This window comes from Pneumocystis jirovecii (genome assembly GCF_001477535.1).
Source record: "Pneumocystis jirovecii RU7 chromosome Unknown supercont1.14, whole genome shotgun sequence".
Taxonomy (NCBI): Eukaryota; Fungi; Ascomycota; class Pneumocystomycetes; order Pneumocystales; family Pneumocystaceae; genus Pneumocystis; species Pneumocystis jirovecii.
In genome coordinates, this window is record NW_017264788.1 from 327,419 (window position 1) to 350,744 (window position 23,326).

Genomic DNA, 23,326 nt, shown 5'->3' on the forward strand with positions numbered 1-23,326 from the left:
CAAACAATGATACAAAAAAATAGATTTTAAAAAAATAGATTTTATTATATATTTATTTTTTAATTAATTAGTAAATTATTTAAATCTTTAAAAAATAATTTTAAGCTTATCGTAAAATTAGAAATCCTAAAAAAATTAGAACATTTTATAACTTTGAAATATGAAATTTTTAAATAATTTTAAATATATAAAACTTTTTAAATATTAGAAAAATTTAGTAATTATTTAAAAAACGGATAAAATTCATAATTTTTAAAAATAATATAGAATATAAAGATAAAAAAATATTATAGTTCAAACATAATAAGAATGATTAATGGTTAATAAAGTTACTTCTATTAAAACTAAACTAAGAGTTTAAAATAGATTTTTATTTTTTAAATTTTACGTTTAAAGTAAAAAAATAATTAGTAGAAAATCAAATATTAATTAATAATGAATACATGAGTTCTAAAAAATTGAATAAAAATTATGATTTTTAGAAAGTTTTTTTTAAAAATAATTTTAAAACTTTGAATTTATAAAAAAAACATTAATTAATTAGAAGTTACAAGCTAAATCATAATACTGACTTTTATTTATTATCTTTAAATTATTTTTGTTTGGTGTTTATTATAGATTTTGAACTTGGTTGTATTTTTGAATTTAAAGAGGAATTTTAGAATAATACTATATATTAATCTTAAAATAATTCAATATTTTAATTTCCGAAATGAATTATCAGTTAAAATATAAAAAAATACTTAAATTATTATTATAATTTAAGATGATTCTTTTAATTTAAAAATTATTTATATAAAAATCTTTAAAGTTATTCAAAAAGGTTATAAATTTACTTAGCGTATAACTTAGAGAATATTAAGAAAAATATGAAATTATTATTTAACAAATCCTACAATGTTTCTATATATAATTTTTTCATGAATTTAATAATTGAAGTTCTAGAGTATAACTATATAAAAAAATAAATTTAAGAATGTATCATTTTAGTTTGTAGAAATAAATGTCTTGAATTTTATTTATTGTATTTAAGATGATTAATGAATATGTTAAATATTTGACTGAAAACTCTTATGGATGGATTAATTAGGTTAATATAAGTTTTTTAAGTTTATCATAAATAAAAAGTAGAATTTATCAAAATAAATAATAGTATTTTTAACTAAAAATTTTTTGATGTTTATATTTTTAATAAGAATTAATTAAATAATTTAATAAATAATGATTATAAAATATGAAAATTGTATCATTATTTATCAAAAAATATATGTTTTGCATATTTTTTATACATTATTTATAAAACCCTGAAATTTATTCTGTAAAATATCAATTTTTAAAAAATTAAAGTTATTAATGTAATTAATAGAGTTGTTTTAGTTTAAGTAAAAAGAGAATTTAGAAAAATCAGCATGCTATACATAATTATAATGAATTCATTAACAGAAATAAAATTCAATTATAATTATTTATATTTGAGATTTGCTTTTCAAAAGAATTATTCTAAATCAACATAAATAACATTTTTTGCATATAATTATCATGTATTTTAATGTATTTGACCTAATAATATTAAAATACATACTTATTTTCTAAATAAGATATACTTTTAAAAATATAATTATTATTAAAAGTTAATGCTAAAAAATTCTAACATTTATGCTTATTACATAATAATATATTTCTGCTAATAATAATATAGATTTTAAAATATTATGTTATTACATATATTGATAATTAAAAGAGAATATTTTGATTTCATTAACAATAACACAAGATTGTTTCTGAATATATTAAAAATAATGGAAAGTAAGATGTATAAAATTATTTTGTTCTGATATTCATTATACTAAAAACATAAATTTTGTGTAAAAAATCAAGTTTTATAAAATTTTTTTATCTATTAAAAAGTAACATATTCTTTTGAATTAGATTGTCTTAAATTTATTAAATCAATTAAGTATATCTAAAAGAACTTTACTGATTTTTTTAAATTATCATAGTATTATTGAAAAAAATTTAGGAGTATTATAGCAGATTTATAAGTTCTATTTTATGTTTCAAAAAATAATTAAAATAATAAACTAGATTTAATATAATAAATTTAAAATAAAATAAATGTATATTTTAGAATAAAAATTTATTATAAAAATATCTTAAACATAATTTTTTACTTTTTAATTCAAAATAGATGTAGAACTTTTTCAAAACTTTATATTGAAAATAGTGCTGAAAATTAAAAAAAAAAGACTAAAAACATAAAACAAATGTTGAAAGACATTGTATTTTAGCATCGGTTTGAAAGAAAGTGCAATAAGAATCAAGAAAGATTCCCATTACATAAGAATATATAATGAATAAAATATTTAGAAATATTAAAATATCAATGACAATATTTAAATGCTATTTTTCAATTCAATATTGAGTAAAAAATATAAAAGGTTCAAAGAAATTAAGAAAAAAAAGCATATAAAATAAGTCAATTTTTTGTTTTTGTCAGATTAAAAATTATATTGATATTAATAAATTTAAGAGTTTTATACAAAACTAGTAACTATAAAAAAATATAAAAAATAAAAAATATTAGCTAAAAGAAAATTATAATTCATAAAGACGGAAAACCAAAAAATAAAAGTTATCTATGAAGTTAAAAAAATCATAAAAATAATTCAATTCTTGATAGATATATACTCGGATAAAACAAAAAATAATATGTTCAGGAATTTTTATAATAACACTAATGGTATTAGAAATAATATATCTAGAAATAAACTGTACATAAAACTTACGAGTAAAATGAAAAAAGTTACATAGAATTATTCATAAAATTTAATAATATAGAAACAGAAATAAAAAGCAAATTGAGGACTTGAATAAAGCACCAAAAGGGTCATTGAAAAAAATAGAACTTACTTTCTAACTCTAAAGAAACATGAATTAACTATTAAAAATCACATAGATAATATAAAGGAAACTCCGAGAAAGATCTAAATAATAATCCGAATAACGCAAGTACAAAAACAAATAAAAAAATTCAATTTATAGATATATAGCAAAAATAATTAAGAATAATTGTTATAAAAATAAGAATTGAGGCTTTCTAAATGTTAATAAAAGTATTAAAGACATATGGAATAAAAGCAAAAGTGTTTTAAACTTGATGTATAAATTTAAAAATGACAGTTTATAATTTTAAGATGTATATAATAGGATTAAAAATACATACAATTGATTAAAGTCGTTTGAATTAAGTTCATATATAATAAAAATAACTATTTAAAAAATCACTGCAGATAATGATTTTTACAAAAACAGTAGATAACGAAGAAATAACTATGATAAAAGAAGGGAAATATTTATTAATTTGTATGATAAGTATATCAATTGATAGATGTTAATGTATATAAATATGTTTATATAGGTTTTCGGAATAACTTTAATAATAACATTAGTGTTCATGGGATTAAACATAAAAAGTGTACAATGAATGAAGAAAAGAAAATAGTAAAATTGAAATTAACTGAAAAATTAAAATGAACTGATGATGTGTTATAAAAGAAGTAATTATAGAATTATTATTTCAGTAATAATTTAGAAAAATAAATAGAAAGTAAAAAAAATAATAATTTTCGCATTAATTTATCATGCATTTTGAATTATGATAGTTTATGTTCTTTATTTTACAAGATTATATTAAAATTATATTCTTTACCTGCTTAATCTTTTCTTACAATTTATACTTTTTTCAATACAAATATCATCAATTTATTTTTACATTTACTTTGTATTTTTTCACTAAGTATTTAAATATAAAAGTAAAATACGTTAATGAATTGACATAAAATAATATTCAATATTATAATTTCCAAGATTTGTTTATATTGAATTTTTTAAAATTTATATAATAAATGAAAATATTTTAAAATGTACTTTATCAATGTTTATACATTTGAAAAAAAATGTTTAATAAAAATCTTTAAAACGTATTTTTAAAATAATTTAAAAAATATTTTTTATTTTAAATCTCTGAAAAATAAAATATATAATATATAATAATTCATAAAAAAATAAAGTAAAACAAAATTTGAATAAAATGTAAAAATTGAAAATGAACTTTTTTTTTAAATATTAAGCTAAATATAAAATATATTTTTTATTATGAAAATATTAAACAAGTAATTTAATACAAAATTTTGAATAACCATTATTTCTTTATCCAAAAAAATGAAAATTAACAAAAACTAATGAAAATTATGTAAACTTAATTTAAGAATATTGAATAACCAAAGATTTTCATATTCAAAAAAATCATAAATTTCAACATGAACTTATTATATTTAATAATTCCTCAAAAAATTAAAAGTACTAAATTTAAAAAGTATAAAACATAATTTATACAAAAATATTCAAATAAAATTATTTTATTACTATATTTTGAATAAACAAAAAAATTAAAATTTTTATATACTGTTCCAGGAGAAATTAAAAATCAAAATTTTAAATTTACAAGAACAAGATAATAATATTACGGAAATTATCAAAGTAAATAATTATAATATTTATAGAAATAATCTTACCTATTTACTATTATTATCTGTTATTAACTAATTATTTATTTATTACGAATATTTTCAATATCGGAATCCTCTATCCGTAAATTTAAATCAATAATGCAGTTAAAAAGCAAGTCTTTCTATTGTCTTTCCCATTTATGCTATTTTTTACAAAGATATATGTTTTCCTAATCTTTATTATCATACGAAATGTTTTTTCAAAGAATGAAAACTTTTTAAGTAATTATTATTCTATTAATTTTAATTTTCTAGATCTTATTAATCATTATTCCCCACTATATAATGAAGATCTATTGCTTTTTCATACCCAAAGAAGTTATATGTATTATACTAATTTACATCATAGTTTGGAAAAACTAGATCTTGAGAATCTATGGTACAATTACATAGATGATTATTATTATGTTATTACTATGTTAACTCCAGACCAGTTATATGATTGTAAAAGCAATCTAGTTAAAGTCTGTACTGAACTTAAGAATATCAATGAAAAGCTTCGAAAAATTTGTGAAAAACCTAAAATGGTATGTGGTTTAGCGTACAATGAAATGATGCTTAAAATAAAAAAAACTGTTGAGGAGCTTTCGGATGAAAGAATAACTGAGCACGATAAATGTAACAAATTACAAATGAGATGTCATTTTCTAGAACACCATAAACCATGGTATCTTAATAGCGGATGTAAAAAATTAAAAGAGCATTGTTATAAAAAGGTCCGTATGGAAGTAGCACAAGTAATTCTTTATGATCTTTTAAGAGGAACTTCTAACGATTTTAATAAATGTTTAAGAAAACTCAAAAGCGAATGTCTATCACTCAATCAACGAAGTCCAGAATTGCTCGATTTGTGTACTAATGGTGCTAATGTTTGTCTTGAATTTATTTCAAATTCTAAGAAAGAATGTCAGAATTTTCAAAATCTGTTTTTATCAGAACAAAAAACAATATCTGAAAAAAATTGTCTAAATTGGCTAAAAATATGCTATTACATTATTCCAGATTGTAGAGTTCTCTACCATAGCTGCCATTCATTTCGAATGAGTTGCGCAGAAAGTGGTTTTTTTTTTAATTCAAAAGATTACAATTTTGATCTTTTTGAAAATCCATCTACTTATATGGTAGAAAATGGGGTCCAATATGCCTATGAAAAATTGCATAATTTAGGTATTTATGTCTCTGAAATACAGGATCTTCCAGAAATATTCGTTCTTGAGCTTTTAGTTCAAAAAATTACTACGGGACGTAATGACTGTGTAAAAGCCTTAAATAAAAGATGTCCTTCGGCAGAATATTTAGAATTTGCTAAATCAATATGTAATATCAAATTTCAGAGTGGTATTCACTATGCTTGTATTAACTTAAACCATAAAGCCGAAGTTTACTGTGAACCCTTTTTGGATAAACTCAAAAAGGGTATTCAATTTTGGTGGTATCCACATCTTCCTCTTTCTGAGACAGAATGTATAGAATATTTGTCAGCATGTTATTTCGTTGATAATTATTTTATTTATTGGAAGACTTATGATATTTGCAAAGATATACGGCTTGTTTGTTATCAAGCAGGTTTAGAAATAGCAGCCAATAAGGCTCTAATAAAAAGGCTAAGTGGGAAATTAAGATTGGGAAAAAGTTACTCTGAGTCTTTAACTGATAGAGTTCTGAATGATTGCAAAAAAGTTCTTTTAAAAGAATGTGGACAATTTATGTACTACAGCTTTCATGTATTATATAAGTGTCTACATCCACAGGAAACATGTAAAAATTTGACAAATATTCTTTACAAGGATTTTAAAAGATTTGATGAAACTTTAAAGTATGTAATCATAGAACCTACTTATGATACATGTAAAGAACAGAGAGAAGAATGTCGTAGATTAGGGCCATATTTTGAGTATACTTTGAATTTATGCAAAGACCTCGATCAATCTTGTAAAAACATAGATGAATTAATAACTTTGAAATCAAAAATACTTAAAGAAAATGACTCAAATTTACTTAATGAAACTACTTGTCTTAGCTATCTCAATAACTACTGCATACAAAATAATATAGGCTATGCATGCGTTAATAAAACAATATCATGTAAACATATGTTAGATTATGTTTCAAAGCAATGTCAGCAATTATCTCGTCATTTATTATATTATGGGTTTTCTAATAAACAAGTGACTCATATGGAACATAGTCGTTGTTCTTATTTCATTCATTACTGCAAAATGCTTAAAAGGAATTGTCCTAATTCTTTAGACGATATGTGTTCTGAAGTTGAAAAAATATGTGACAATATTTCTACTAGAAACAAAAAATTTAATGATCTAATCAAAATACTTAATGAAGAAATATCTACACATGATAGATGTAAAAAAAAAATACTTAAAGAATGCGAGAATTCTACTATAAAACAAATAATAAATATATTATGTACTAATGCAGATGATACATGCAAACATTTAAGAAAACATTTAGAAAAAGGTTGTGATCAGCTTGCATTAGAAATCTATAAGTTCTTATTTGCAAATTCTAATTCTACTACAGAGTGTAAAAATTTAGCATCTATATGTTCATCTATAGGTTATTCTTGTGGTAAAATTAATAATAAACTTGCTACTATATGTAGTAACTTTACTATTAAATGCAAGTTATTAGAGTCAATGCTACCACCACCTCCACCATCGCCACTACCACCACTACCACCATCAGAACCATCAGAACCAATACCGCCACCAAAACCAATACCGCCATCAGAACCAATACCACCACCAGCACCATCAGAACCATCAACACCACCAAAACCAATACCACCATCAGAACCAATACCACCACCAGCACCACCAGCACCACCAGCACCACCAGCACCACCAGCACCATCAGAACCATCAACACCACCAGCACCACCTGCACCACCTGCACCACCTGCACCACCTGCACCATCAGAACCATCAACACCATCAACACCATCAGCACCACCTACATCGCTACCACCGTCAAAACCAGTTCCATTGCCATCATCGTCACAATCTGTCTTAAGACCAACAGAATCATCAACTACATCAAGTTCATCAACTTTTTCAAATTCATCAATTATATCAAGTTTAACTTCAACTACATCAGAATCATCGATTGTGTTAGATTCATCTATTACATATAATTCATCATCTGCATCAAGTTCAATTACATCGAATTTACCAATTACATCAAATATCTCTACATTAACAAATTCAACTATATTAACAGGCTCATTAACCACACATTTAACATCTACATATTTAACATCTACACGTTTGACATCTATATATTCATCAAAGTCTGTACTAACAACATCATCCGATAGCCACGAAAAAGGCTATGGAATTAAAATAGAACTACAAATGATAAAATTAATTTGGACAACCATAGAAATACTATTAGGGTTATGGATAATTGTTATATAATTGATAATCAATTATAAAAATAAATTCTTTTGAATATTTTTGGAAAATAAATATAAACTGTTAAATTATAAATGTCAAATTAATTAGTGGATTGTGGCTATCAAGATACTAATGCTTTATAATTAATTGTGATCTAAAAAATGATTTATCTTTTCTCACTTAACTTACTCAACTCTAGATAAATATATTGACTAAATATATATATTTAATTATTTTGAAAATTACTATTTCTTTATGAAACATTATTTTTCTAAATTCTTTTTTTTAAGTTGTTTTAAGAATTAAATGGAAAAATAAGTATAATTTTTATTTTTAAAATATAGATAAATTAGTTTTTTGATATCAAAAATACTTTAATCAGAAAAAAAACATTTAATACCTTTGTAAATATAATGTAGAACAGAAACAAACTAAGATTTGTAAAATACATTCATTTTAACATATTCATTACAATTTAAAAAAATTATAAAGAAAATTATCGAAAATTTATTATTAAAAATATCATGAATATTTAGTAGGAGGATATAAAATACAGAATATTGACATTATAATCTTTTAATTTTAGTTTTAAAAGAATATAGAATAAAGAATTCAAAACGCAAAACTTCAAAAAATACCAACCCAAACAACAACAAATATAAATATATAAAAGATAAGCAAAGATCCTAAAGAAACTAATAAAAAATCTAAAGATATGAATAACTTTTAAGAAAATAATTACTATTATTTGAAGATAATTTTATAATTTGAACTGCAAAAGAAAAATAAATAAAAAGTTTAAAAAAGTAAAAAAAAGATATATATATGATTAAATTTTATTTTAGTTCATAAAACCTAGTACAAAAATTCTAAGAAATCAATAAAAATAAATCTATAAAATGGTTTTAGATAAAAAATAATCAAAATATAAATTATATTTTCAAAAAAAAAAAAAAATAAATTTTTCATAGAATATAAAACTCATTAAAAAGTACTGAGATATGCGATATTGATAGAGAGTAATATTTGTTTGTTTATTTATTACATATCTATAAATATCTATACGTATCTATTAACTATTTGTTATCGTTTATTGATATTTTTTAATTACAATGTTTTCTTGGTATTTTTAGTATTTTTTAAACATTAAATAAGATGCTTTTTATAAAATTCGTTATTTATTATTATAAATGAAAAAAATTATGTTAACTTGTTTTTTCAGCATAACAAATGCTTTTTTAAAAGACATTGGTATTCTGTTTTTGCTTTTTTGTTTTTAATTTTTTTTAGAATTTATTTATAAAAAGTCTGCTTCATTAAATTCATCATTTGATTCAATAAGGTATAAGGCTTTTAAACAATGCTAAACTGTATACAATTAATGGATTTTTTGTATAGTGAAGAAAAAATTTTAGCTTTAATTTTGAGTAAAAACGCAAATACTCAATGTGAAACAAAAGAATATTGTAATGATTTAAAACTATTAGTTTAATGCCAGAAAATTTACACTCTACGCTAAAAGAATTATGTAAGGAAATTAAGATAAAAGAAAAATGCATTTATTTAAAAAATATGATTATTACATTGTGTACTACATTTCAAAGAAATTTAAAAAATATATTAACTAAACCATCAATATAAGACTATTACTGTCTATAAGAAGATAATTGTATGTTTTTTAAAGGAATATGTTCAAGTGAATTTAAGAAAAAATGTATCGAATTGAGAGAAAAATGTAGAAAAAAGAGGAATGAGCTTACAGAAAAAATTCTTTTAAGAGCATTTGCGGGAAATTTAAAGACAGAAAAAGACTGTAATGAAGTTATCAATGAAAGATGTTTTTTATTGATGGAAGAAAGTGACGAACTTATGTCTTTTTGTCTGATAGAGTCAGATAAATCTAATAAACTTATAAATATAATGAAATCTCAATGCAATGAACTGGAGCTTAGTATTAGACTTTCATTACAATATTATGATCTTTTAAAAACAAGTTGTGGTCTATTGCTTGAAAAATGTTATTTTTATGAAACAAACTACAACAATAATATTTAGAGTCAATGTACCATACTAAAGGAAAAATGCATACAAAAGACAGATTACATTTTACCAAATTCAACTTTTAATCCTATTGGAAAAGAGGTCGCATTAATGGAAAAAGTAAGAAAAAAGGAATTATTTAAAAATGAAATTGGAAAGCCAAAGATAAAGGATATGGACGATCTTTTAATATTAATAGTAAATAATAATATAAATGAATGCGAAGTTCGTCTTGAGGAATGTTATAAATTTTGTAGTTTCCTACCTCAACTAAAAGATTTATATGATAATGTTACAGAAAAAATGAGTGAAAGTAAAAAAGAAATATGTACTAGCCTAAAAAACAAGTTGAAACTTAAATTTAGGGTTTTTAAATCAAAATTAAATAATTTATCATTATCATACACAAGTGACGACAATAAGGATGCTATATTACTAAGGTGGTTTGAGCAATTTGCAGAATTAAATGAAAGACTTTGCACAAATCTGGAATCAAAATGTCTTTATTTACAAAAACCTTGTAATTTAGAAAAAATTAAACTTGGTAATGCATGTAGTAATGCAATTTTAGCATATTTAAAAATGCGAATTTTTAAAAAGGAATATAAAATATTCGAAAGCAATTTAAAAAGAAAGCTACGTAACTTAGAAATTAACAGCTCACTTGATACATGCATAAATGAACTGTTTGATTTATGTAAGAAAGAGATAGGCATTAGAAAACCTATATTAGCAAGTTTATGCTTATGGTTAAAAAGTACTTGCCAAATACTTACAAATGATATCGAAAGACAGAGTTGGGAATTTAGGACCGATTTGGACTTGAAGAGAGATTTTTCAGAAGAAGATTGCAAGGAGTTAAAAGAAAAATGTGAAATATTAGGACAGGATTCAAAAATAAATGAATTGTCATGTCTTATACTAGAAAGATATTGTGATCACATGAAAAATGCAAAAGAGTTAGAAGATATTTTGTTGGAAGAAAAAACTGAAAAATTAGATGATTTTAATTCCTGTATAGAAAGAGTGTCAGAAAAGTGCAATAATTGCTCTGGAAAAAGAAAAGCAAAGTTTATTCTTCCATGCATAGAATTAAACACTACTTGTAAAATAATGACTAAAGATATTAAATTTAAATGCAGTGCATTGAAAAGAAATATAAATATTAAAGTTTTAAAAAAAAACAAAAAATGATAATGTAAATATAAAAGGTCCAATATGTAATTTTTGGGAACTATATTGTAACAAATTTATGTTAAATTGTGAAAAGCTTGTACGTGATAATAAAAAAGATGGGAAATGTAAAGAACTAAAGGAGAACTGTAAATCGTACCGAATAATACAAAACCAAGAGATGGAACTTATGTATGAACTTAAAGGGAATCTTGATAGCAAAGATAAATGTAAATCAGCTCTTAACAAATATTGTATACGCTGGAATGAAATGAAAAACACTACATTCGTGAATTTATGTAGTGACAACACAGATACTAAAAATGATATAGCTATAAGTGGACTATGCGAAAAACTAATAAAACGAATGGAAAAAAGATGTGCAGATTTATCCATAAAATTAAGCAATATAGCGATAGAGATAGAAGACTAAAACAAGTTGAAAATTTAAATGAAGTAGCAAAAAATGTATCAAAAGATACAAAAATTGTTTTATTAGTTCATGGGAAACAAAAGATAGAAATTAAAAATAATATAAACAATTTATTGCAAATTCCAGCTAATATCATAAATAGTAATATGAACAATATGAATCTAGGAATAGATAAAGATTGAAAGGATCTGTTTATATATTCTCAGGAAGAATAAACAGAAATAGATGTCGCTGAAAGAGATGTCAATGCTTTTGATGCAGTATCAGAAGCATTAGAGATGTATTTAGAAGTAAAAACAAACTGTTATCATTGTTAAAAACACAACGATCACAGAGCCAACTAACACTACAAAGATAGAAACAAATGTTACTGAAAAAACAGAGATAAAAAAGAAAAAATGTACATCAACTCATATAATAAATACATGGACCACACACACGTTGACACATATGAGTACATCAACACAAACATTGATACAGACATCAACACACACAAGTACAACTACACAGACGCTAACATTAACGTCAATATGCATCAACATGTTTACACAAACATTGAGAGTAACATTTATTATAACATTAACACCAATAAAGTTTAAACTAACAAAATTTACGGCAAAAGATCAAGTAGAAAAACTGATATCAAATAAAGCATTAAGGGTAACTGTATGGATTATTAAAAAAGTGATTATAGCCATAATTATTTCTATTATAATATAAAAAGATAATTAGATGAATAATGTTTAAAAAAGGTCATATATATATATATATATAATATATAAAAGATGAACAAATCATTTTTCAAAGATAAAAAACGTAAAAATAAACACTAAAAAGAACTAATTTTATCTACTAGTTTATTACTAATTCACTTTTATGTTTTCATATTTATTTTAAAATAAAGATTTTTAACGCAAAATGATTTATTTTAAAACATTTTGAGCTTTAATTATATAAAAAGAAACTATAAAATATAAAATAGTTATAAAAAGTATAAGAGATTTCAAAATAAAATTTATAAAATATTTAATTCTCTAAAATTTAAGTATATTTTTCTAAATAATTGAATAAAAACTCTTTAAAAATCTAGATTTGAAAACAAATATAAACTTAATGCAAAGTATTAAAATATCTATTAATGATAGAAAATAATACATGCTTATATATTTGTCTATTAACTATCTATTATTTACTATTTATTACCATTTATCAGTAATTATTTGTATTTTTCCATTCAAGATTTTTCTACATTTTTTCATAATGTTAAATATTTTTTATAAAATCCTTTATTTATTGTTATTGTAGATGAAAGTATTTATGTTGACTGCTTTTATTCGCATAACATGCTTTTTTAAAAAATGACAGTTATGTTTTATTCTTTTTTTTCATTTTTAATTTTTTAGATTTTTTTGATAAAAGATCCATTTCATTAACTTTAATAAGGTATAAAAATCTTGAATTGCGATAAAAATTTAGTGTTAATATATTTTTTATATAGCGAAGATAATATTTTAGCAGTAATTCTAAAAGAAACTGTGGATAATGAAGATAAACTATGTGAAATAAAACTCAAAGAGTATTGTAAAAACTTAAAAGAAATTAACTCAGGCCTTAAATGAAGTATACCCAAAGTTAAAAGACATATGCAAAAATGATAAAACAGCAGAAGAAAAATGTGGGAATTTATATCTAAAAATTAAATATACGTGTATTGAATTGCAAAATGACCTTAGAATAAAAACAAAAATAACTTTTTGGGTTTAAAGGATAATGATTTTAAAGAGGCTGAAGGAAAATATCTGCTTTTAGAAGAATCATCTTCAAGAAATCTTAAAAAAAACTGTTCCAATTTAAGAAATATATATTATCAGAAAAAAACGTGATGAAGTGGCAGAAGTCCTTTTAAGAGCATTAAGGGAAAATTTGAAAGAAGGAAACAGATATGAAAAAAGTATTGCTAACAAATGCCAAGAGTTGAGTGAAGAAAGTGATGAGCTAATGTTGATGTGTCTCTAAAGAAAAAACCTGTGAAAATCTTAGAAAATTAGCGGAAACAAGATGTAAAGATTTAGAAATGGAAACTGATTTATTAACTAGAAATCAAAACAAATCAGAAGAAACATGCTATTTATTACTTGAAAAATGTTACTTTTATAGGCCTGCCTGTAAAAAAGATTTGTCAAAATGTGATGACTTAAAGAAAGAATGTGAGAAGATTGAAATTGTTTACATATCACCGGATTCTGATTTTGATCCTACAAAATTTGGTACAGGACTGGTAGAAAAAATAGGTCTGAAAGATCTTTATGAAAAGGCAGGGGAAAAGGAAATTTGCATTAAAAAGCCGCCCATAAAAGAGAAGATAGCGCTTCTTTCATTTTTAGTTGATAATATAACTATCCCTAGTACTATTAATACTAGCTTTAAAGATAAATGCAAAGATCAGCTCATGGAGAAGTGCAAAAATTTCGAAAAACACAAGATTCTGGGAAATGTTTCTAAGGAAAAGAACAATTATGGTGTTGAATGTGAGGAATTCGATAAATACTTGAAAAATATTATTGGCGCTCTTTCCTTAATAATTGACAATAAGCAGCTTTTTCAAGATCAAGAAACTGTTAGGTGGGGTAAATTACCAAGATTAATTAGTGACAATGATTGTGCATGGCTAAAATCAAATTGTTTTTATTACCAAAAATATTATAATCTTAATAAACGATGTAGAAATGCAAAAGTAGCATGTTATAAGAGTAGACTTGTAAAACTGGCAAATGAAATGTTGCATAAGAAGATGCAAGGAATGTTACAAGGTTCAAATAGAACATGGCTTGAAAAGCTTCAAAAGAAGTTGATAGATGTCTGTCAAGAATTGATAGAAAAGAGTAATGAAATATTTTTACTATGCATGGAACCAAAAAGAGGCGCCTTTATACTTTTAACAGATTTTCGAAGAGCAATTTTTTTACGCAAAAACTTAAACAAAAAACGAGATTTTCCAACAAAAAAAGAATGTAGAGAATTAGAAAAAAGTTGTGAAATTTTAGAACAAGATTCAAAAGAAATTAAGTATCCATGTCATACTCTAAAACAAAATTATGATTGGTTGAGTAATGCGGAGATGTTGGAAGAAAAATTATTAGAAAAAAAACTAGGAAATTTGAAAAATGAGACAAATTGTAAAGAGGAGATCAAAAAGCGGTGTAAAAGATGGTTTAGAACAGGAAATAATATGTTTTTTCCAGCATATTCTGCCCTAAATCTTTCATGCAAAAAAATTAGTGAAAATATTAAATCTAAATGTACAGCATTAAAAAGGTCTATGAAAAATCATAATATTGTGGATAATGCAACCAATAATAATACAATGGAAGAAACTTGCACATTATGGACTCCATATTGCGATAGGTTTACACCAAGTTGTAGTGAACTTGAAGATGGAACAGATGATGGAGAATGCAAGAAACTTAATGAAAAATGTAAGTTGTTTTATGAAAAGAAAAAATTACAAAATAAATTAATCAATGAATTAAAGGGAAGTTTGTCGAATAATAATGATTGTACAGCAATGCTTAACAAATATTGCATGCAATCGACTGATAAAATAAATGTGAAAACTTTTGCACAAGCAAGGAGAATAATAATATTAATCAACTTAAAGAATTATGTGAAAAATTAGTACAGCTGATAAAAAACAGTGTCCAGACTTACAAAAATTTGCAAAAGTTATTCAAGAATTAGAAAAGAAACTAGAGAACTACGAAAATGTTAAAAAAATGCAAGAAAAGCAATGGAAACAGCCAATCTTATTTTGTTAACAGACAAAACAATGGACAATAGGACAATGAATGTAAATATTTCTACTATATCTAACAAAATAGAAAACATAATGCAATTTAAACTTGTAAAAAATGCAACTATACTAGTGACAAAAAATGAATTGGATGCGTTCAATTTGATGTCTTTAGTATTTATTTTATATCTAGAATCCAAGGAGAAGTGTCATCATTTAACGGGAGAATGTAGGTTTAAAAAAGAATGTAACTTTGAAAATTATTGCGAAAAAATAGAAAATATATGTAAGAAACTAAAACCATTCAAAGCGAATTTACAAGAAACAAAGACACTGATTCAAAATTCTACAGTGGTGCAAATAACAACTCTTATAATAACTGAAACGAATATTACAGAAAAGACAGTAACAAAAGAAAAAGAATGCACATCATTTTATCTAGTAGATTAAATGGATTGCAAAAACATCAATACACATGACTACGTCTATAAAGACATTAAAAGTGACCTCAATACACACGAGCACATCTATACAAACATTAATACTGATATCAACATACATAAGCATTTCTATTCATACCTCTACAGTAACGTCGACTGACGTTGACATCAATAAGTCAATACAAATCAACAAACCGTGTAATACAAGGTGAAGAAGCAGGTGATGTAAAGCTAAGTAAAGGATGGAGAATAAGTGGATGCTATATTATAAAAAGAATAATGATAGCAATGGCTATTTTAGCTATAAATTAAAAATAAATAAACAGATTTGGTGTAGGAATATAAATATATATTTAAAAGAAACAACTAGACAAAATAACAAGGCTATAGAATAAACTAAAAAAGAATGATTTTTAAGTCGATTTATAGCATATTTTTACATGGTTAAGTCTTATCATATACCTAATTAATCCGTAATTATTGCTAGTATTTTTTTACAATCTATTTATTACTAATTCACTTTTGTGTTTATTCTAATAACTTAATCAACAAGTATGTTTTTAATTTCTAAATGATTGATTTAAATAAAAAATACAAAGATTGGAAATATTGAAAGATATAAAAGAATATATAACTAAAAATGTAAATAGATATAAATAGGTATTAAGAAATTAATTTTAATCATGTTTATTATTATTTATTATCATAATAAGATATTCAAAATTTTTTGAATAAACTCGAAAATTTTAAATAAAAATCAAGACAATTCTTTCAAAAATATAAATTATTCACAAGTTATAATTATTTAAAATAAAAAATACATTAAAAATCAACATGTCATTAAAAATAAAACCTATTATTTAAAAGTTAGAGAAAAATTATTGAATTACTAAAAATCAATATGAAAAACTAATATAAAATAAAAAATTATACATAATATATGATAAAAAAACCAAGAAAACCAAGACAAACATATTCAAATCAAAACATGACAATATTATATTTTCCATGTCACCATTTTTGTAAAAATTATGAAAAAATTTAAATTTTTTAGAAACAATTAAAATTAATTAATATTGAAAAAAATAGTATCAGCAAGTTTATTATTCATTAATTTATATTTCAATTTAAAATTTGCATTTCTTGTTTAAAATTTAAATAATATTAAATTTATAAGAAAACAAAAATGTGCTAAATATATCTTAAATATGCAATTGCTAAGGCAAATTCAACTAAGTAAATATATACTAGTATTTGAGGAAATGGATTTATATTTATTTTTTTTTCTAAAATAAATGAAAATGTTATTTTGCTTCTAGGGAACTATATTCTTTTATTCTTTTGATATCTATTTCCCTTAATGTCACACAATTTTATTTCAGAAAGAAAATATAATATATTCCTTTAGTCCTATATTTATTATCAAAGTATATTTCCTAATCTTGGTCAACATTGAAAATTATACTAAGAATGAGAAAATTTAGATACTAAAATAATATGTAGTTGTTTAAAAAATATACTTGAAGTTTTAAAATTTATATTTGAGGATAGTGCTTTTACTATGCTAAGTAACGGCTATTGAATGATTATATCTCAATAGCTCAATGTATAGTCTTTATAAAAAATTGCAGTTATTTTAGACATTTGTTATAATATTCAGTATCTATGAGAAAATTTAAAAACATTGTATTATGATTTAAGCATACAAAGAGATCAGTTAAATGTTATTTAGAGAGAATTCTATAAAAATATGCAACTGAATGATATTACTATTTTTAATGTTGAATATCCATTATCTCATGATTTTAGTTTGTATCAATATATTTTAAACCTGTGTTCTAAATTAAGAATTAACAAAATATTATTTAAATGGCATTTGCATTCTAATAGTTTTCTTGAGACTTTATCATTTTTTAATAAGATGATTTGATGAATTAAAAAGAATCTTACCAAAGCTAGATACTCATTCTTTGTCAAAATATATGTATTATATTTCAGAATATAAAATTTTGTTTATTATTTTTAGCAGTCTTGAAATTGTATCTAGAAAATTAAAAACTATATGTTGTGGACTTAGTCCTGAAAGTAATTATGAAAAATTTTAACTTTATTAAATCAATTTAATTCTAAAGTTAAATTAATTTTATGTTCAAGTTTCGAATTGTATTTTTTAAATAAAAATTATTAGATATTTTTCTATTTAACAATTCAAAAAGTCTGCTTTTCAAAAACGTATTAAAAATAATTTTAAAAATGGAATAAATATTACTATCAAAAATAAAACAAAATTATAACTTAATTATCAAAAATTAAACTAATTTACAAATGTGTTTTCATCAACACATTTTCACTATCAAATCATATAAAATGATATTTTTATAAATATAAATAATAAAAATTATTTCACTTTAGTAAATTATTTTTCTTTTTAGAAAAAGATGAAAATAAAAATATATTAATGGACTAAAAATTTTAAATTTTTCTTTAAGATGATAAATAGAAAACAGTAAAACTGTATTATCAATACTTTTATACTAAGCTTCTAAAATTTAATATTGATTTTTTAAAAGATCAAAACTAATATAATAATAGCTATTGCTTTTACACTTTTTCTAATCTTATAAGCAATGCTTATTGAATATTAATTTTTAAATGAAGATTATTTTTAAAAACAAATCTTATATAAAATTATAATAGATGAAAACTTTTATTCTTTTCCTTATTTATATAAAACATATTAGACAAAAAACATATATTTTAAACATTTTCTATTTTTCTGTATTTCTATTTTTAAAACTAAAAATTATTTTTAGATTTAAAGAACCAAAAAAAAATTAAATACTATACAAAAAATTTTTAAATAGTCAATGATTTAACTTTAATGTCAAAAAAATATAATAATACTAATAAATACAAAACATTTATGAATAAATATTTAAAGAATAAATGAGTATATTTTAAAATAAGGCATTTATATTTAATAGATAAACAAACAGGATAAAACTATAAAGTAAAAAATAATGTTTTTTGGATTAATTTAAAATAAATTTTAAAAAAAATATTTTTTTACATAATTGATTCATATTCTTTACTTAGTCTTCAATTATGGTCCATGCTTTTTTTATTTTGTTTTCGATCTTTTATTCTTGCATTAGATTTCCTAAATTATTCTATCTTGTAAAGTACCTGCTACATACCAGTTAAAACTATATGAGATACCTATGGAATACTTTAAAATATACATATTGATTATAGAAATATTTTAAAATATATTCACCAATATTTAAAATTATAGTTACTTTTAAAAAGAATATTAACAAAAATATTCAAAACAACAATCTATGGCAAAAATATAGAAAAAACTAAACTGAAATTCATTCATTTAAAAATAAAGAATCAAAAATATCAAGTTTTTCAAACAAGCAAAAGATAAATAAATATATTGATTAAAAAAACATCTTTTGTATATTATAAAAAGAAATATGAATGACAAAATTCTTTTGATAACTCAAAAAAAACTTCATCTAGAATGAGAATTAAAAAAATTTAAATAATATACTAAGATTTATCAATAGAAACAGTATATAAAAAACTTATGTAAGTAACTAAAAAATATAATAGCAAAAATTAATACTTGTCAGTCATTTTATTGGATATCGATGAATTTGTAATAATTTATCGATTTTTTCGATGTCATAAAACATTTTTATAAAAATTATTATTTGTTATCATTATTGATGAAAGCATTTGTATTAGCCAACTTTCTTGGCATGACATATGCTTTTTCAGAAAACATTGGTATTATATTTTACTTTTTTATATTTTTAACTTTTTTTAGAGTCTATTTATAAAGAGTTTTTAAATCTATTACAAAATCCACCACAAAATCTATTACAAAATCCATCGCAAAATCCATTATCGTATATAACGTATAAAAACCTTTAAACAATACTAGAACTTGTAAAATTAACAAATTATTTATCTAGTAAAGAAAATATTTTTGCTTTAATTCTAAAAGATACAACGAATAATCAATGTCAAATAAAACTAAAAAAATACTGTAAAGATTTAGAAGAAAAGGCTCAAATGTTAGAAAGCTCCTTCAATGTATTAAAAGAACTATGCCAAGAAACGGAACTAAATAAAAAGTGTAATGATTTAGAAGAAAATATTATGGAAAGATGTACTGCACTTGAACGAAGTTTGAAAGATATTCTGACTAAGCCGTCTAAAACTGTTTTATATTGTCTATATCAAAATGAATGTATGTTTGTGCAAGAAGCATGTTCAATGGAAGTTAAAGAAAAATGCAATTATTTAAGGATATTTTGTAGAGGAGAAAGACGAGATGATCTGAAAACAAAATTTCTTTTAAGGGCCTTATCTGGCAATTTAAAAACTAAAGAAGATTGTGAGAAAATAATTGACAAAAAATGTCTTGCGTTCATGGAAGAAAGCGATGAATTGATGAACTTTTGTTTAATTCCCTTTAATAAATGTGATGAACTCATAAAATTAATGAAGAGAGAATGCAGTAGTTTGCAATTTAGTCTAAAAAAATTACTTGGGAATACTAAAATATCAAAAGAAGAATGTAATTTGTTGCTTGAAGAATGTTACTTTCATAACTCAAATTGTAATAACACTCTTAATGATGAATGTAGAGAAATAGAAAAAAAATGTGAAAATGAAGTAAAATACAAACATTTTCCTTTACCATTTAACCCAATAGGAAAAGAAATTGTATTAATAGAAAAAATAGGGAAGGAAAAATTATTCAAAGACGAAATTGGAAAACCAGGGATAAAAGATACAATTGATCTTTTAATATTATTATCAAATGGTTATTTAAGTGTTTGCGAAACTTATATTGAAGAGTGTCGTAAACTTTGCAGTCTTTTACCTCAATTAGAGGATTTATATAACAATACTAAAAGAAAAATGAATAAAAGCAAAGAAATATGTACTACCTTAGAAAAAAAATTGAAACCTAAATGCAAGTTTTTTAAATCAAAATTATATGATTTATCGCTATCAGATACTAACGAAGACAATAAAGATGCTAAGCTTATAGGATGGACCAAGCAATCTATTAACTTTAATGAAAAACTTTGTATAGATTTAGAATCAAAATGTTTTTATTTAAGGAAATCTTGTAATAATGTGGGTATTAAAATGTTTAATGCATGCATCAATGTAAAATCAACATGTTTAAAAACACGACTTTTCAGAAGAGAATATCAACTATTTCAGAGCACATTAAAAGGAAAACTGCATAATTTAACAAATAATTCGCTTAAAACGTGCATAGATGAACTATGGACTCTATGTAAAAAAATAATTAGCAATGATAATCCTATATTAATGGATCTTTGTCTACACCCATGGAATACTTGTAAGGAACTTGCAAATGATATCGAAAGGCAGAGTAGATGGCTTAGAAGCGATCTGGATTGGAAAAGGGATTTTCCAGATGAAGAGGACTGTAAAAAACTAAAAGAGAAATGTGAAGTGTTAGGACATGATTCAAAAATGAACGACTTACCCTGTTTTACACTGAAAGGGCGATGTGATCACTTAAAGAATGCAAAAGAGTTGGAAGATATTTTATTAGAGGAAAAAGCAGAAAATTTAGGCAATTTAGATATATGTATAGAAAGAGTTTCAGAAAAATGTAATAAATGGTCTAAAAGAAAGAAAACAAGATTTATTTTTTCGTGTATACAATTGGTTACTACTTGCCAGATAATTACTAGAGACATTAAATCTAAATGTTCTGTATTAGAAAAAAACATAGATATTGAAGACGTTCTAAATCAAGTGAAGAGTGATAATGCAAACATAAAGGGCCCTACATGTGATCTATGGGAACCCTATTGTGATAAGTTTATGTTGAGCTGCGAAATACTTGTACAAAATAATGGAAAGAATGGAAAATGCAAAGAACTAAAAGAGAGCTGTAAATCGTATCGTGAAATACAAGAACAAGAAGTGAGACTTATGTATGAATTAAGAGGAAGTCTTAATGACAAAAATAAATGTGAATCAACTCTCAATAAACATTGTTTGCATTGGGATAAAACGAAAAATAATACATTCAAGAATTTCTGTAATAATAATACTGGTACTAAAAATAATACAACTAAAAGTGAACTGTGCAAGAAATTACTAAAACATGTAAAGGAAAGATGTACAAAATTGTTGACAAAATTAAATGACATGGCAACAGAAATAGAAAAAAGCATAAAAATTGTTGAAGAATTGAACGAAGCTGCGAAAAAAGCACTAAAGAATACAAATCTTATTTTAACTTCAAGCAAACAAAAAACAGATCCTAACATAAATAACGCAACATTAATTCTAGCTTATAATGCAAATGCTGACAGAAATGTAAATTTAAAAACAGATGTAACTCTGAAAAATCAATCAAGGTATTTGGAACAAAAGGAGACAAAAGTGAATATTACAGAAAAAGAAGTTGAAGCGTTTGATGCAGCAGCAGAAGCATTAAAGGTTTATACAGAAGTCAAAGCAGAGTGCAAAGGTCTGCAATTAGAATGTGAATTTAAGGAAGATTGTTCTGAATACAAAGATGTATGCAAGAAAATTGAAGATGCATGCAATAAATTAAAGTCACTGGAAATCAAGTCTTCAGAAACAAAAACAATTAATCAAACTATAAAGACCATCATTACAAAAACCGAGACAAATACAACACAAAAAACACTGACGACAGGAGAACAATGTATGTCGATTTCTACAACAGACAAATGGATTACGCGTACATCAACACACACACACACATCTACACAAACATCCGTACTAACATTAACTGTAACATTAACATCAACGAAGGAATGTAAACCAATGAAGTGCACTACCGGGAGTGAAGAGGAAGCAGGAGATGTAAAATCAAGTAAAGGGTTAAGGATGAATGGATGGGGTTTGATAAAAGGAGTAATATTAACAATGATTATTTCAACTATGATTTAAAATAAATAAATTGGAATGATTTAAAAAAGCATATGCATTTGGGATGAGTATGGTTTAAGACAAGACATTTATATTTAAAAGATGAAGAAACATAATAGAATAAAAAGTAAAGAATAGCCTGAATGATTTTTTTAGCATCCATTTGAACGGCATATTAGCAAGAACAAGTATTTTTACATAATTAACCTGTATTTTTTTTTCAAATAGTCTTTATTTCTTTTCCAGAGTTTTTTACATTATATTCATTATCCAAACATTTTTGCATTTACCCCGCATTTACCCCGCATTTACCCCACACAAATTTAAATACGTGTAGTAAAGCACGTATCACGATAATTGGACACACTAAAAGATATACTTCAGCACACACTATACCTGTTTCATCACAGAATTTACTTGAAAACTCTATAATTAATTAGAAATAATTTAATATTCAAATTTAAAGACATGGCTTTAGCACCTAACATGTAACCGAA

General features: G+C 23.2%; 4 protein-coding genes across 4 annotated transcripts; all 4 read left to right on the forward strand.

Moving 5' to 3' along the window:
- Window positions 1-4,984: 4,984 nt before the first annotated feature.
- On the forward strand, window positions 4,985-8,002 carry T551_03103 (uncharacterized protein; the record flags this gene model as incomplete). The annotated part of the gene is made up of 1 exon (XM_018375366.1): window positions 4,985-8,002. One exon carries the CDS (start codon window positions 4,985-4,987, stop codon window positions 8,000-8,002), a length of 3,018 nt encoding a protein of 1,005 aa, XP_018228574.1.
- Window positions 8,003-9,652: 1,650 nt separating this feature from the next.
- Window positions 9,653-11,627, forward strand: T551_03104 (uncharacterized protein; the record flags this gene model as incomplete). The annotated part of the gene is made up of 5 exons (XM_018375367.1): window positions 9,653-9,932; window positions 9,976-9,998; window positions 10,037-11,191; window positions 11,233-11,241; window positions 11,292-11,627. 5 exons carry the CDS (start codon window positions 9,653-9,655, stop codon window positions 11,625-11,627), a joined length of 1,803 nt encoding a protein of 600 aa, XP_018228575.1.
- Window positions 11,628-12,077: 450 nt separating this feature from the next.
- On the forward strand, window positions 12,078-15,303 carry T551_03105 (uncharacterized protein; the record flags this gene model as incomplete). The annotated part of the gene is made up of 6 exons (XM_018375368.1): window positions 12,078-12,220; window positions 12,280-12,287; window positions 13,031-13,070; window positions 13,126-13,203; window positions 13,499-13,627; window positions 13,668-15,303. 6 exons carry the CDS (start codon window positions 12,078-12,080, stop codon window positions 15,301-15,303), a joined length of 2,034 nt encoding a protein of 677 aa, XP_018228576.1.
- Window positions 15,304-19,594: 4,291 nt separating this feature from the next.
- T551_03106 (uncharacterized protein) lies at window positions 19,595-23,008 on the forward strand (the record flags this gene model as incomplete). The annotated part of the gene is made up of 3 exons (XM_018375369.1): window positions 19,595-19,655; window positions 19,696-19,786; window positions 19,844-23,008. The coding sequence occupies 3 exons, from the start codon at window positions 19,595-19,597 to the stop codon at window positions 22,848-22,850; spliced, it is 3,159 nt and encodes a 1,052-aa protein (XP_018228577.1). The 3' UTR covers window positions 22,851-23,008.
- Window positions 23,009-23,326: the final 318 nt, after the last annotated feature.